Here is a 16,753-nt window from a genome sequence, read left to right as displayed (position 1 = left end):
AAGTGAAGGAGTCCTCTTTACAACATAGCTTTAATCCATTTGAGGAACTGGCTTAGGAAGTAACAGGACAGCATATTTTGCTTGGGTGAGCTGTATTTTCAGTGGAGGGTTTCGCCAATAAAGCTACATCTGCAAACCCTTTTAACGTACATACTCCCAGAGGGCAAGAGAGCTCTTACTGGTAAGCAGAAAGGGAAAAATATTCAGAGGAAAATGACAGAGTTCAGTTTTCTGTCTGTTTATGCTGAAGGGATATAAAAGACATGCATGGGAGATCTGTCAGGCATGAATGGGGGAAAAACCCCAAGCCCAACAGTGAGAATAATTAATAACCACTGAGAGCTTTCCCCAGCAATGTGGCCAGTTCTCCAGCTCTTGTAGTTTTTTTAATAAGATTGAACATCATCTAAAGGAAAAATAAATCCTGATTTATATTGATTTAATCATTCCTTATATGAAGACAAACTCAGTTTCATGTTAACATGATCAATACATGACATATATTTACAGATGTGCCTGATAACATGCGGATATTTATAAGTGTATTAGAAATAGGCATTCTGTAGCTGTAAATCTGTTGAACTAATGCTGCAACCAGGTGTCCTGGTTTGGGCTGGGACAGAGCGAGTTTCCCCCCAGAGCCAGCACAGGTGAGCTGAGCTGGCCAAGGGGGTTTCCATCCCCTGCGATGTCATGCCCCCATAAAAGGGGGTGGGCAGGGAGGGGGCCGTGCAGCTCTGGGACAGGCTGAGGGTCTGGTCTGTAAGGCGCCTGGTGTTATCACCATTGTGTATATTCTAAGTCCTGTTGTGGCTGTTCCCCCTCCTGGTGCTGTTCCAGCGAACTGCCCTCACCCACCCTGCAGTTTGCCTTTCTCTGCTGATGGCTCACGGTGCTCAGCTGTGGATGGGGCTGAACCATGACACCAGGAGTAAAAACTGAGCACTAGATAAACTGGAAATCTATCATTTAAATAAAGCAGAAGTGTATGACAGGAAATTTGTAAGACAAGATACTGACTCAGATGAAAAGCCTGCATGCCTTTCTGTAACAGCACTTACCAGAATTTCCAGGGAGAAAAGAGTAAAGTGATCAAACTTTTTTCCCTTAGAAAACCAACCAACCAACCCAGCATATGGAAAAGAAAAATGGAAAAGAGTTATTCTGCTTCTAATTGTAATATCCCCAGTGCCTTTCAGTTTTCAAGCAAGGTGCCAAGTCCAGGCACCCATTTTCTTGGCACAATGGCGTGGAAAAACACTATCTAGTCTTTATATTTCAAATGCATGACACGTATTGGATCTCAAACCAGCTGCTAGGAGACAAAATAAGGATAGGTAATGAGAAAAACCAAGGCCTGCCTTGCCATAGTAACTAAGTTGCTTCCCACCATTATGGTAGATATCAGCAAACAGCAGAGTAACAGGCTGGAGAAAAGGCTCCTTGGGAAGGTAGTACTGCAGCTGCTTTGCTGAGCTGCCTTTATTACTACAGAGGCTGCCAGTTTAGCACATTTACAAGCCTTCAACTGAAACGATGTAAAAGCAGCTAAGAAAAATCTCTGCAGCTCTCAAGACCATGGTGAGCTTAAGACAAGAAACAACAGAATTGGAATCTGTTCTCAATTCTATAGCTCTTTGTAAGGCATTATCATTTTTATTACCCTAGAACCTTCTGTTTGAGATTTGTTTGTCTGCTACAATTATGAATTCATAAATTAATAAATACAATGTTTCTGCAGTATCTTAATATCTAGAATCAGATCTGGCTGAAATTCAGACATCTGCTGGCATTGTCAACATATGCTACACAGATTAGCAGCAGCAATAATATCAGTAATAGTTGCAGCAACATAGAGCAAATACTTAAGAAAAAACACACCCTTCCGTTTCAATGGGAAAACACAGTTCATGCTGTTCCCTCCATTTCTAATTTCAATTCAAAGATCTAAAATTAGACATAGTGCTCCAGAGATGTAACAGAATTAGGCTCTGACTGGCCATTAAGGATTTAGAGAACTTAAGTATTAAAAAATAAATTGGAAAAAACTAATCTATTTCAAGACCTTGCTGTTAAATATGCACTGTTTAAAACAATATGCAGAGGAAGAAACTATTGCTTAAAGCCTCAGAGTGAGGAGCCAGCCTTCGTAGGATAAATGCTAGAGGTCAACAGGTTCTACTTCTCTTCAGTCTTATGTACTGTTACCAGTGGGATCTTTGCTGGGCACAGAGGCCTTTGATAAATCCTGCTCCTGGTCAAGCTCCCATCCCCAGGATCCCCAGGCAACACATCTGCAGCGCTGCTTCCCAGCTGGTCTGCCCAGGCACGTACTGGTACAGGGGGGAGGTGCAGAACTTCCCATTTCCCTTTGTAAAACTCCCTGAGATTCCTGTTGGATAGTTTAATGCTCAGTATTGAGCCCGGTTAATTGTGGAATAGCTCCTCCAGCAATGCAGCAACTGGGTGTCATGCTGGGAAAGCCATGCATGCCGAGGTTTCTTATCTACAGTTTAAACCCGTGTCTTGCTGGCAATGAGATGAAGGTGCTACCTACTGAGATACCCAAACTCTTTCATTTAGTCTCTTCAGTAAGCCAAAGTCAATCCTTTAGGAGAGAAGAAAAAAAAAAAAAGCTCTGGAGTCCAGATTTGTGTTGCTGCTGCTTTATTCTCTGCCATGTAAGCTGGCAGATACAGAAACTACTTTCTCCATTCAGTAGGGGGTGATACTTAATCATCTGAAGGAGATGTGATCATTTTTATATAGGATTCTTTATTTCTTATTATCTTCTGTATGGCTTTGCATTGTACATGAGAAACTGGAAATACCTGTTGATTTGATGCTGGAATGGGGAGGGCTATAACACATAGACTTCCAAGTACTCCCAGCAGAGGATCTGAGACAAGATCTCCAGCTAGAGTGCATTAATGAAAGTTCTGGGTTCCTTCAGAAAAATTAAGATTTTTACATACTGGTTTAAATTGCAAAGAGGTGGGGGTAATTATTAATTAGAAATTATTAAATCCTATAGACAGGTAATATCTGTGGGATGGAGGAGATCCTTCTACATATTTATACCAAATACAATGAAAGTTGCTATTTTATATAATAACACAAACTAGGGTCATAAACAGAAAGTCTTACTCTTTGTTTCAACTCTAACTCAGACAGTACTACACAACAACTATTTCACTCAAGCCAACCTATTTCTCCATTCCTTTCTCATCACTGCCAATATCTGCTTGGGAAAAAAAAAATCAAAGCAATCTCTGTCTTCTAAGCAGCATCCAGACTACTACGTGGGCAAATACTGCTACACTGAGCCAAATGCTTGGTATTATTGTCTCTGAGCCAAAAAGACATTTTAACACTGAAAAACTAGGCATGATCCCCCTCCTAGTCAAATTTCAGCAACTTTTTGGGGATCATGAAAATATTCCCATTGTTAGAATGGCTGAAGATGAATCTATCCAATTATGGAACCATTGTAACAAAAAATACTGTGCAAGATAATATATCCCAGGTGTGTTACTCAGGTTGAAAAACAAACAGGTTTTACGTTGGGATTCCAAAATTTGGTTTAATAGGAACGGATGCTATATAGAAAAAGTAAAGATAAAAGGTACTGGCAACAAAACCCCCTTGTGTTGTGTTTTTCTTTTCTTCTATGTAAGCAGCCTGTTATGTTGTATTGTGAAGGAAGCCATTAAAATGACATTTATATTACCAGAAAGAAAATACATGCAATATATGCAGGAAGAAGTAAACCTATTCTTGCCATTCTAGAAAATGGCGTGACAGAAACTGACCCTCTTTTAAAAGATCTGTTAACTTTTCACGGATAAAAGGTCTCATTTCCTTCTGTAATATTTGTGTTTTTCAAAATACTATCAGCAGGTGCACCAGATTTCAAAAACCTCTTGTCCTTCATCACATATAATTGTGCTGCATATTATATTAAGAAATACAAGCAGAGGAATGTAAGTGATGGGAGTTCAATTAAAACCAGCATAATATCTGTTGCATAGAAAATGATTCTGCAACTGAAATCAGGTTCTAATGAGAGTAAAAAGGAATACATTTTCACGTATTTTTAATTACATAGAATTTCCTCAAACATGATTTTTAATAATATATTCCATTAGGTTAACATCATATTTAAAGAAAGTGCATTTTCTGATTTCATTTTAAGTCTGATTTTGAGCAATTATTGTGTCATTGTTCTGCAGTAGAAAGGTTGAATTCATTTACTGTGTGGTTATGCTAGTTATGATTGATGTCGCTTCTCCAAATGATAAACCAATCACCCCGATGATGTAATGTCATTTTAAGAGTGCTATAATCACATTTCTCTCAAACTGGGAGCTCTGATGAGTTCTAACAAAGATTTATTGTAGATTAAAGGCCTTCATAATATCAACAATAGATTGCTCATTTGATGGAAGATTTGATTAGGTAATTTTTTTAGGCAAATGAGTTTTCCAGATATATCAAGAATGGCTATTGTGAAGGGCACAGGGCAGTACATGTGGATGACTAACACCTCATATCCAAGAAGACTCATCTTAAACTTGTTGAGGAGCTATCCTGTAATTGTAGAGGTTGAAGCAAGCATAAGTGTACAATCAGACAAACAAGAGGACACTTACTACATAATGTAATCAGTACGAGACTTCTGAAAATATTTCATCTTCAGCACACACTTTGAATACTGTGATAGAAATGTTTAAAGGAGAACTTAGAAAGTGCTAGCAAATATTTATTAATGACCAAAAAATATCTGGATTATGAGCCTTAAATCTAAAAATCTTCAACTCTTCCTTTTTAACCAACACCCCAAAAAAACCAAAAAACCCCCTCATTTACTCTCCCAAGTACCTGCATCTTTGTTGTTAAGTTTCCATAGTAATTAAAATAGATTTCTAAAAAGATTTTTTTAAATAAATAAATAAATAAAAATAAAAGCATGGTTGATCTTTCTATAGCATGTAGATAGTACCAGCTACCTGAGTATCTTTCAAGAATAAGGCTGAGCCACAAAGAAAAGGTGAGCTTTTCCAATTTAAGGTATATGTCACTATCTGTGGTATTTTCATATAAACTCTCTAAAGGAGACACTGAGAAAACTATAAGGGAAAAAAAATATCACTAGAAAATGCTTATCAATTTCCAGAGGATGTATTAACTCCAGAAGAGCTCATGCTAGAGAACAGTCTCAGTGGTGACGAAACACAAACACCACAAACACAACTATTACTATATTACAAGACTATGTACTACAGAATGAAAAGGAATTTTTTTGGGGAAAAAATGACAAAACCTAGAATGAACAAATCGTCCATTCATGAACAAATTAAAGCATATTTGATCATGCCAAAGAAGTTCCTTGGGCCAGTCCTGAATAACAAGTGTGAAACACCTTTTAAGGATATAAAGAAACAATGAGTATTATTTAAAGTGAAACATAAAGAGCTTTTCCATCAAACTTCCAAAAGTTGTTTCACTGCGACTGCCTTCATTTGCCTTCATAAGAAAAGCCACGCTGCCTCGCTGGCTATAAATACCAAGTACCAAGCATTCAAGTACCCTCCAAGTCTCTTTTTTTGGTTCACATTCCCTGACCTTGGTTTTCTTCTACTTAGCAACCCTCATTGCATCTCTCCCCCATTTACTTCTCCCATTCCCTTTTAAGCCCTCCTAACTGCCTGATCCACTACATCCTTTAGACAATGTTCTCTGCTTTGTTCTTTATTCCTTTCTTCAGCTGTCAACAATCACCTGTCCCTGAGCTCTGAGATGAAGCATGTACACCCCCAACAACTCACTCCCAATAGGTAATATTCCATCCCTAACCGGGGAAACAGAGCTCCTTTTCCCATGATTATCACTTTATGTTTCTCTGCCCTCAATTTTGTCTGCCATTTCACTGAACTGTTACCTGACCTTACAAGCTCTCTTTGTGATTCTTCACAGGATGACCTTGTCCTTAGCACCCTGCCATCAGCCACTTTTCTTACCCCACAGCTCACCACCTTCTCCAAGTATCTTCATGTCCCATGAAACTTTATCAGGGAGCTCCAACTTCTGCTTACCATCTTTCAAATAACTGCTTACCACACAGGGACCTTCCCTCTTACCCAGTGGTAACTTTGGTTCCTTAAAAGCATTTAGTGACAGATTTTGCTGAGACTACAAAGACCTGTCCGTCAACTAGATCACCCTTATTCAGAAATGGCTGACTCCTTCAAAGAACACTTACACGTTTCTAAGGCAGGACTACCCTTTACAGAAGCTATACTGAATCAAAGATCGAGCATACCCACTTATTTCCCCCTGATTTCTATGGTTTCCACTTAGTCACCTATTACAGATTTTGAGGTCTGCAGCTCTCCAGAACCTCCTGATCCCTCCTCTTAAGAAGCCCTTCAAAACTGGTATCATATTGTCCACCCTCAAACCTCAAGTACCAAGGAAGCATGCTCAATCTCTGAACTCGTATTTCTTTGTTTAATTATACTTTTAAAATTATATACATATATATATTACATTCATAGGGTTGAAGGATAATCCAGGATGGCAGGAACCCCAGGAATTCCCTAGTCCAGGCTCACACCAAGCAAGGGGCGGCTCTGAAGGCAGACGAAGAAGCTCAGGATTTTAACCAACCCGTTCTTGAAAGCTTCTGAGGACAGACACTGCACTGGCTCTCTGGGCAGCCTGTTCCAACCCAGTGCTTATATTTTTTACCCTCCATCCACCACATCTATCCATGTCTCTTCTGCCCACCACGCTCCCCCAGGCACTGTTTAGAGGACATCGATTGTTCATGTGTACTGTACGCACCCACAAAGGCCAAAACTCCCATGCCCCATGCTATCTCCCACACTGGTCAGATCTGTGTCATTACAGGACAGAGTGACCTTGAGCAGATCAGAAACTGCATACAAGATATAAACTTACAGCATTGAGTTAAATAGGTGGGAACTGCACAACAGATACCGGTGTTCAAGAGAAAAAGGAAAAAAACAAAAAAAGGCAAAAAATAAGGAGTTCTAATAGCTGCCTTTTGTTTTGTCTGTATTTCTAAAAATGGATTGCATCTTTATTCCTCAGTTTTTGGCTGTCAACATGAAAAGTCAGCATCTGTTAATACAAAGAAAGAAAGAGAAAGGAAAGAAAACCCTCCCCACTACGGATTACGTGACTGATAGCAGGGCTGCAAATGTTTTAAAACAGCGGCCTGAAAGACAAGGATTAATTTGCTGAAAAATAGCAGCATGTTAGTTAAGTGTGACGTTGGGAGCACAGAATCAGACAGACTGTGAAACAAGGACAGACAGAACGTCGGAGGCAGCACACGTCTTTATAGACCGAACCTCATCACCTACACGAGACGCTGGACGAGCGCATGCAGAACAAAGAACCGTTGTGCACACGCCTCTCTCACAAAATGCATCAAGGAGCAGGAAGCACACTTTAAAAAAATCAATCCCTCTGAGGACAAGGATTTGATATTTTTTAACACTACTTGTACCACTCGGAAAAATGAAAAAGCTCTCGATAGTAAAATGAAGGGAAAACATACACGATGCACGGCGCTTCCCAAAAAGTTTCTGTGAAATAAAAAAATAAAGGAGTAAGATTCTTGCTTGCCTCATATCTCTAGATGCTCTCAATTTTCTGGTGATGTAAAAATACATTTGCCAAAAAAAAAAATTAAAATCAAAAAGCATAAAACCAGCACAAACATGTCACAAACAAACTCCATATGTTTGCAATTTTCTTACCACTGCTGGAAGCCTGCTGTGGCCCTGAACACGCTCTTAGCAGATATGAATTAGGAGAGAACTCCTCATCGGGATTGGTGTCCATGATTTGATGGGACGTGTTGCTGTCTAGCAATGGCATCTGGCAGCTAACTGGTGGAGGATTATGAGAACTGGGCAGCTGAGCAGATGGGAGGAGGCTAGACGAAGATGTAGGTGGAATGGGACGACCTGTGAAAGAGGACACAGGGATCAAATATCAGCAATGAATGTAATGAAAAAAACCCCAAACAACCAAGTAATTGCACCGCAACCGTCCATCATTACACGTGATTACTGCTGCCCCAAGCCACTGAACCCCTCCCCACTGGGACGACTCGCCCCTTTGTATCATATTTGAGGCACTGGAAGCAGCTACATGAACTCCTTCCAAAATCTCTCCTCAGCATCAGCTCATACCTCATCAGGTTAGCAGATGCTGGGTGAGCAAGAGCAACCGCACACACACGGGCCAGCCGAAGCCCCAGGCTGCACTCTCCCGTGCAGCAACGTACGCGTCTCACCCACAGAAACTGTTTGGCTAAACACAACCAATGAGAAAGGAGATTACAATGAGCTGGTTCCTGGAATTACAGCGCATCTCCACAATCGTCTCTTAAAATAATGGTGGTGGTCTGTCTGGTGGCGGGTTTTAGGGATTGGTTTTTTGTGATGGTGTTTTGTTGTTCTGGGTTTTTTTCAGCCAGGGAAATTGCTCCAGTACAGGGATCTATCAGAGACACGTAAAGAACCCATATGAAATCTACCTCCAAGCTAAGGTTTTTCTTATTGTAGATCTTTCCAAACCCTGCAGACAGAAGTGGAAGGAAGCACGGGGGCAGCCGGGCTGCAAGGGAACTGTTCCCTCTGTAGAGGTGGCCTAAGCTGCACTATGTGCTAGGACCTCCAAGTGATCCTGCCCTTCCCCTCTCCATTCTCTCTGCACCCAGAATTTCCTGCCTAGCTCATGGGGACAGATTCACTTCAGCTCGGATACCCAACCCTAACGTGCATGACACAGAGCAGCCCACCTTAACAGCATGGTTTTGGTCAATTAGACTAGTGGTATCAAGCCCACAAAACCCCCCATTAGTACTTATTTTATTCTCTGCTTTTGTGGACTTTCCTCTCATAACTGTATGTCAATCCATTCCTTCCAACACAAACAGATGAAGAGAGGGGGTTTGGGGTTTTTGGTTGGGTTCTTTTTGCATTGCCTATTAGAAAATCACCAGTTGTAGGGATGAGAGGAAGAAGAGAAACATGTTTTCTGGTCTCTCCAAGTTGTGCGTTGGAGAAATTGTTCATGAATAATTTATACTTAGGAAAATATGACCTCTGCAATACTGCCAAAGTTTGTGAAGAAGAGATGTGCATTCTAGCTACAAATGCTAAACTGCAGCAAAACTACATAAAATGGTGCATCCTTATTTCTGTCCTTAAAGAACCAGTAGCAGAGCAAATGCACACTGGCTTTCTCATTAGCTTCATCTTCATTTTTGGCATGGAGAATGCTTCACTTTATATGAATTACACTAAAGTTCACACCATCAGGGAATCTTCTTATGGTATAAACGTTATATATGTGGTATAAACACATCAAATTTCAAAGGCAGAAAACAAAATAATCAAAAAAAAAAAAAACCCAAAACAAAACAAGAAAATGAAAAAAGATTCCAGCCATCACTTACAAATTTTATTTGGGGAACAGCAATCCACCAAAAGTGTCCATACATAGGCTGTGTGGTACTCAAAAATTACATTAACTACTTTCTTATCCTAAAAATGTTTGAAATAAAATAAATCATCCCTGCAGGTATGTAAAAGGTGGGTGCTGAGGGACATGGTTTAGTAGTGGATGGCAGATTAGGATGATAGTTGGACTTGATGATTTAAAGGGTCCCTTCCACCCAAGACAATTTTATATTCACATGACTATTGAGTTTATTTTTTATTATTTTTTTGGTACTGAATAAACCAGTTATAAGACAGCTATCCTGTGACAGAAACAGGTGTAAGCTACTCCATAGTAACTCCCATCTACCAGCTTCTACGCTCGAGAAAATCCAATAGGCATTGAATATTTTCACTGTGGACTTGCATTTATGAGGAAATAATTCTAATATTGATGACAGGGATAATTACTGTTATTATTAATGATTGTGCTATTCTTATGAAATACTACAGTGAATATCCTAAACATTCAAGGCAAGTGATTGAGCAAAACCAGCTTCTAATTATTTCTTTGCAACATGTTGGAAACAAGGAGAGAGGCAGAGGTTTGACACACCTTAGACAGGATGCAGCACTGTGCCCACTGTGTGCATTTCATTCTCATGTATTCTGCCTCTGCTTCAACATTATGAAGGTTTTGGGTTTTTTTTAAAGCAGCTTTATAAATCCAGAATCTGCACTTACTGTAGCATATGGAAACATATTACTGTATCATAGAAACGTTGGGGGACACATGAGGTGATGAGATGAAGGGAAAGAGTTTGTACTACACTACGTACAGTATTTCAGAGAAATTCAGGTATATTTTTGCAGAATACATTGAGAGAAATAAAAAAACCCCATGAATTATTTTGCCAGGAAAGCTAATCACATTGTTACCTTCGTGAAATAATGCAGCCCAAATCCCTGAAGACGAGGTAAAATCTCTAATTACTACAGCTCTGTTTGTAGCTTGGAGGAAAACAGAAGGTGTCAAGTTGTTAAAATGTTGCCTTATTTTGGTGGGAAGATGGCTCCTGAGGAAGATTTGTCCATAAGCAAATGTTAATTGAAAAACATAGATGTCTGCACCACAGAACCTATTGCCAGTCTGTCCTGTGGTCAGGTTTCCTAATAAGCTGCCAAATTTGATTAAACCTTTTCTTGTGGTTCAGGCATTCATGATCTTCCTGTCATACTTAACACCCACCACAGCCCTTCCCTGTAACAAGTGGTGCTCTAGCTGAGCTGCTTCTCCCTGGATGGCTCTCCACCCCCTGAAACACACAGGAACATCTTAAAACACCCAACTTTTTGTGAAACCTGATGGGAAGCAAGAGGAAATCTCCTGGAGAGGCACAGAAAAAGACACTCTTTAGCTTTGTTGCCTGAGGAAATGAGTCTAAAGGATAACTATCTGCAGTACCACAGTTGAGAGCGTGGCTGTGAAACTACCAAAGAGAATTGAACATATGCAGTTAGGCTATGAAAGAGCATGATAAATGCAATTTATTTGTTACTATATACTCTTAAGTTCGAAATAATGGCTTCAATTCACACTGCTGAATACTAATATCTTGGTCAAATAAGTTCAATGTTATTGTACCATTTAAAATAACAGGTAAGTTTTATGGGTTTTATAAACCCGACCTTCTTGCCAGACCCATTCATGTGCCTGCAGATACCTCAAAGTCGTATTTTGAAAGCATTTTTGAAATGATTTCCATCACTTCACAACCAGACTCGCAATACCCTACAGCATTATAAACCAGACTGCGGGATCAGTATTCTGTTACACGGCTTTGCAACCACAAAGTTACTTCCATATTGCAAACAGGAGTTTGTACAACCTGCATCCACTCCTGGTATAGTAGAGATACAGCTTCTATGAAGAAGATTTCTACCTAGTAGTAACCCTGACAGAAGCCCTGTGTAACAGATACTGCTAGTGATAGCAGTGCTGTAATTGTGCAACGCACCCAGAGAAAGACAAAGCAGTTACAAATGTGAGAGGGGAAACCAGAGTCTGGAAGGTGATATACTACAATTCCCATAGTGCAAGTTAACATTCGTTCTTCAAATATCTGTTCGCACCGCACACACTCGTGCACGGCAAAGACTCACACAGAAACCAGATATGGCATTAGAGAGGCCCTTTTCAAGAACACCAAGCAGACAAGAACTTCCCTCCCCTGTTACTTCCCTTGTCATTCATCTTACGTTACTACTTCGTGTTAAGGAAAACACTTGATAAGTCTCCTTCTGGGGGATGTTCTGATGTGGGATAGCTCTGGGCTTCCACACCACGTGGTACCTCATTCTGTAAGGGTCTTTTATACCCTCCTATCACTTATATTTCCTTTGTCCCCTACAATTACATAGTAGACAACATAGACATATTCTTTCTTTTTTTTAATTACCAGTCATATCTTTCTCCATCAGCGCAGAAACTTTTCAGAAACCATTCCTCAATTACTGCCATCCTTCAGGTCCCTAAGGCTTAAAGTCTGCCTTAGAGTCAACATGCAGAAATCAGGCCATGCTTGGAGCTGGCGATGATGCCACAACTCCCCAGCCATCCTCAGGAAGGCATCCACAAAAGATCAGCACACCGATCAGACATTGGCCTGAGAAATTCCTTTATTCTCCTTGCTAAGGACAGCTTCATGGTGACAGGGGATGTGCAAGGTGCAAGCTTCCCAGTGTGAACCTGTTACACACGGCCATGGTATAACTCTGCAGCAGGGCTATAGAGAAGCTGTCTTAAGACCAGACACTTGTAAGACAGCTATAAACAACTGTGTTCATCTTAATCACAAAAACACATTCAGGAAAGAGATACTACGGGTGCTGTTAGCGCAAAAGACCAAAACCCATCACCAGGAGGGGGGCGGGAAAAAAAGCACAGTGCCTGCAATCATGCCCAGCATTAATATACATAAATAAGAGACACAATCAAAGACGAGAAGCAAGCTGCTTATCAGGTACCAAAGGATTTCTGAGATGCACTTTCCATGCTCGCCCTTTCTCCCACTCCTGCAAACGACATACCGAGTTCTGTGGATGAACAAAGCCCATTTGAGTGTGAAACCCTGGCTTCCATATTCCACCACAGTGCATGACACAAAACACCACTAAAACTGCCAGAATTTAAGAATTTTGACACACAAACAGTCACTGTATAAACATACATTACAAAAATACACCTTGACGAGCTCTTAAGTAATGTTTCAGCTAACTGTAATATAGTATTACTACCCAACCACAACATACAGGAAACATAAATGTATATATATTTATATAAGTATACATACTTAAATACCTTTGCTCACACACATTTAGAGACATATGCATAATATTTAAAAAAGGAACATTATTTTCATTATTTTAAGATGGCTAAAGGATCAATCCAGACTCCTTAAACAGCCATTCTGCCATTACCTTTATTGTGGGGCATTATCAGAACCTGCATGTTGCCATCCTACACTCCTAAGATTTTATATTGAAACGGATAACTTATGTAATTCAAAAATACTGGAATCCCAGAGGTGGTAAATGCAGATCTCAAAGCTTTTTGTACTGCAATTGGAGTTCTCAAGATTTTCCCATCAGGAGAATCTCACTCCTAGGGTTAGCAGATGTGATGTTCAAAACCTGAATAGATTGTCCAACCCCATGCCTTCTCAGCACGACACACCAAGTGCCATATACCTAAATAGTGTATCTTTGTTGATAAATCACAGTTATGAAAGCATTTTCCTATGTGTAGATGCTTTTATAAGGAAAATCAAGTTTTGATAGCTTTAAACAGATGATAATCTTCTTAAGAGGTTATGATATAACCATTTTGAATTTCTGTAACTTAGACTACCAGCTACTCATGCAGAAAATAAACTTAAGTGATCTGTAACAACTACAGTCAGACACATATGTTATTAACAATAAAGTCACTTACATCTTTGTCTACAGGTCTGGTAATAAGGACCACGACTCAGACAGACAAGATACACGCAAGCCAAACACTCAGACTGCATTCCTCGACGCGTTAAGATTGCAGAAAGAAGGGAAACTTTAAGCTTACTTTTTTTTAAACAACCCTTTGAAAGATGTAGCAGTATTCAAGTATTGATGCAGGAAGCTAGGGAAGTGAAAAGTGAAAGGAGATGGGTTGTTTCTCAATAACTGATGCCATCAGAACAGAAATTGTAAACCACTTAATTGGCAATTAAGATTTTGACATTTATTGATTGAAGCTGATAGTCATGTTACACCAATGCAAAGTATAGAACCCTATACAAAGTGATCCCATAAAATGATGTTGGTGACTTAAATGATGGACAGTACCATTAACTGCAGCTGCTGCGCTGCTCATACGTACTAATATTACGGATGGAAGGCTATCTAATAAGGGTTTTGGCCGGACACTAACTAGAGATGACAAAAGAGGAGGATCATATGTCCTCCCCCTTTGCTCCCTTATTTCAGGAAACAGCTGGAAAGCTGAAGAGAACCAACACAAGGAGCACAGACAGGACACTGCTTTGGGGGGGGCGAACGCACACCGTCCTCCTCCTCCAGCACACAGCAGCTCTCGCTCCATTCCCAAGCCAGCCTAACTGCAGCACCTACACTGTCAGCAATGTTAAGTACACTTTAAAGAGTGAGAAACGTTGCTAAATGTGTCAGGAAACAACTAGATAGCGTAAGATGCATGCTTTTGCAGTGCAAAGCACTATAAATTAAGCAGGCAGCTGATGAAGGTGAAACTTTCCTGCAGTATGGCACATTCAGCAGACTTTCCTATTCCTCCCCAGAATAATTGATTTCTGCAAGAAAAAAAACAGTGTCCTTCAAATGTGGGCACAGTGCATCCCTTGCCAGTGGGCTGGGCACCCTCAAGCACGTTCATGTTTAATAAATTAAATATATATTGTCATAGCTGGCATAAGGAATATAAATATTTTGTATTTGATGAAATTACTACAGTTAACTGACAACAGGAAAAATCACCCGTTTTCTGTGCAGTAACAGCATCTATTACTTTTGTAGCTAAAATGGCATTTGCTCTTCAGCACAGCAGAGGCCAGCGGGGAGCCCAGCAGGCAAAGCTTTTCTCAGGGGTGAAAGTCACTTCCCCCCAGAGCTGTGCTGCTCTCGGGAGAAAGACTAGACACACCACCTAACAGTTACCTCATCTCATCTGGCAAGTGGCAATGCCAATTTCTCCATAAAGCAGACTCAGCTCACCCTTGATTAATCAGGCTGCACTGCAAGATGACAAAACAAAACCCCAGAATTAAGTACACAAGAAAGAGAGAGAAAGAAACCCGCCAATTTGTGATTATTTTCTTCAGCATCAAGTTGCTTTCTGTCACCTAAACTCCTGTTGCCTTTTTCTCTAAGGTAAACCACCTTCCAAACAGAACAGACAAATGAAAAGATATAAATCAGGATTTGGATGATCGAGAGTTCTCATTGAGGAAAAGCACTTCCAGTGCTTCTGAAGGTCCTATCTGTCTGAAAGCAACACATGGACAAAACCAGGCAAGCTAAGAGAAGTGTTTTCAGAGTCCATTTCACACGAGGCAAAGGGGAAAATAAGGTGTTCCTAAAAGCACGGCACTGATATTCCTGCACAGACCTGTTCATTGATGGGTTTAGGAATTTCTCTACCTCAAAGAGGACAGCCAGGGCAGCTAAGGACAAAGTTGATACCATCCTATCACACCAGGGAAAGACAGAAGGTGGCTTTGATACAATTAAAAGAGTGTCAAAAAAGAGTAACCACCCAGGATTTACCTAACAACGCGCCAGTGAGACAAATCAGTACTGTGGGTTTGCTTATCGCCGACGTAACAACATGCACTTATTGTCTTACTTTTTCCAAAAAATTTGTTATATAAAAAAGGATAAAATTAAAGCAATAGTATGAACAGAATTAATATAATTGGAAAAACATATTTAATGTTAATATGCAGGAACATACCCCAAAAGGTATTGCCTATCAATGTATAAGAAAAATTCTGTAATTTGTTGTCCGTAGCTCCTCTGAGAACAGGTTGGGGAGGCCTGCACAGCATGGACAGCCTGGCTATGCTGCTTGCACCAGCACTGTGTAAATTTGGTTCTGCCAAGAATGAAAGGGTGGAACTGTTTGTGGAGTAAGATGGCCAAGTTTGCAATACGCCTGTGCAGGCCGCAGGTACAAGAGGCTGGGTACTGCCCCTCTTCTCCCTGGGGCTCCTGGAGCCACAGCCCATCTGAAGGACTTGATTTGGTCCCCCTGGAGCCCGGAGAACTTTCTTCTTTTCACTTTTTCTGGTGGGTTTTTCATTTCAAGGAGGCTGAGGTGTTGACAGGATTGTGTGGCAGTTCCCCAGAGCAGCAGGAGCTGAGCAGCAGTGTTTCTGAGGGGCAGCTCCATCACATCATGAACACGTGTAAGCCTGTTGCACCCAGGGCGGTGAAATAATTTGCGTTGGTGAGATCTCCAAAGATAATATCAAAGCCCAATTTAGTGTGAGGAACATCCATTTGCACTCCTCTCAAGGAGGCAAAGGACCTAACTCTTCTCCCACCCACACTCGGGTTTTCTAGAACCTCTCTGTGAAACACCAAAAAGCAAAATCAACTCTAAGGGGACCAGAGCCCTCAGGAAAAGAGCACTAAAGAAATTAAAGCACACCTGCTAAAATCTTTACCTCTGAAACAGAGAAACGTAGGATGATCTGATGCAGTTTAAGATATGGTTTTGATAGGTACTTACTTCACATTATACAAGCAAAATAGTGCATTTCTGTAGAAAACATAATCCTAGAAGATGTGATCTTACCTGTATAGGGATTTCAAAGCTATTTCTTTTAGGTACATGTTATTAATTTGTATTTACATTTCTGAGCCATCCTCCAGGGGTCTGTGTGTAGGGATAAGTGAAGAACATTCCAAACAAACAAAAAATTTCCTAGATTCTCTGTGACAGCGCATAAAATCTCATTGGTTTAGCACTGACTGTTGCAGTTCTACTCAGATTTTGCTGGCAGGACAAGAAATTGTTTCTGAGGTACTACATGTGATAGAAAAAAAGAAAAATTAAAACACGCTCACCAGCTTCTGCTACCAAAAAAAGAATAAATTCCCAATGTTAAAACATATTCATATTTAATATGTTCCTCTTCCCTGTCCTCTGAAGTAGAACCATTTACTGCACATCCAGGAATACTGTCTGAGAACTG

General features: G+C 40.4%; 1 protein-coding gene across 6 annotated transcripts in view; it reads right to left on the bottom strand.

Moving 5' to 3' along the window:
• The window catches only part of TENM2 (teneurin transmembrane protein 2), a gene marked incomplete at both ends in the record, with an annotated part of 509,065 nt that overhangs the window by 217,064 nt on the left and 275,248 nt on the right, over window positions 1–16,753 (bottom strand). For all 6 annotated transcript variants that reach the window (XM_084268596.1, XM_084268597.1, XM_084268598.1 and 3 more), the window contains one exon: window positions 7,791–8,000. In XM_084268596.1, coding sequence (XP_084124722.1) covers window positions 7,791–8,000 — 210 coding nt within the window. The remainder of the gene's footprint in view (window positions 1–7,790; window positions 8,001–16,753) is intronic.

The sequence above is a fragment of the Gallinula chloropus genome (genome assembly GCF_964237585.1).
Source record: "Gallinula chloropus genome assembly, chromosome: 10".
In the NCBI taxonomy this organism is placed as follows: domain Eukaryota; kingdom Metazoa; phylum Chordata; class Aves; order Gruiformes; family Rallidae; genus Gallinula; species Gallinula chloropus.
Note: the sequence above shows the minus strand (reverse complement) of the source record. Positions and strands in the feature narration are given on the sequence as shown.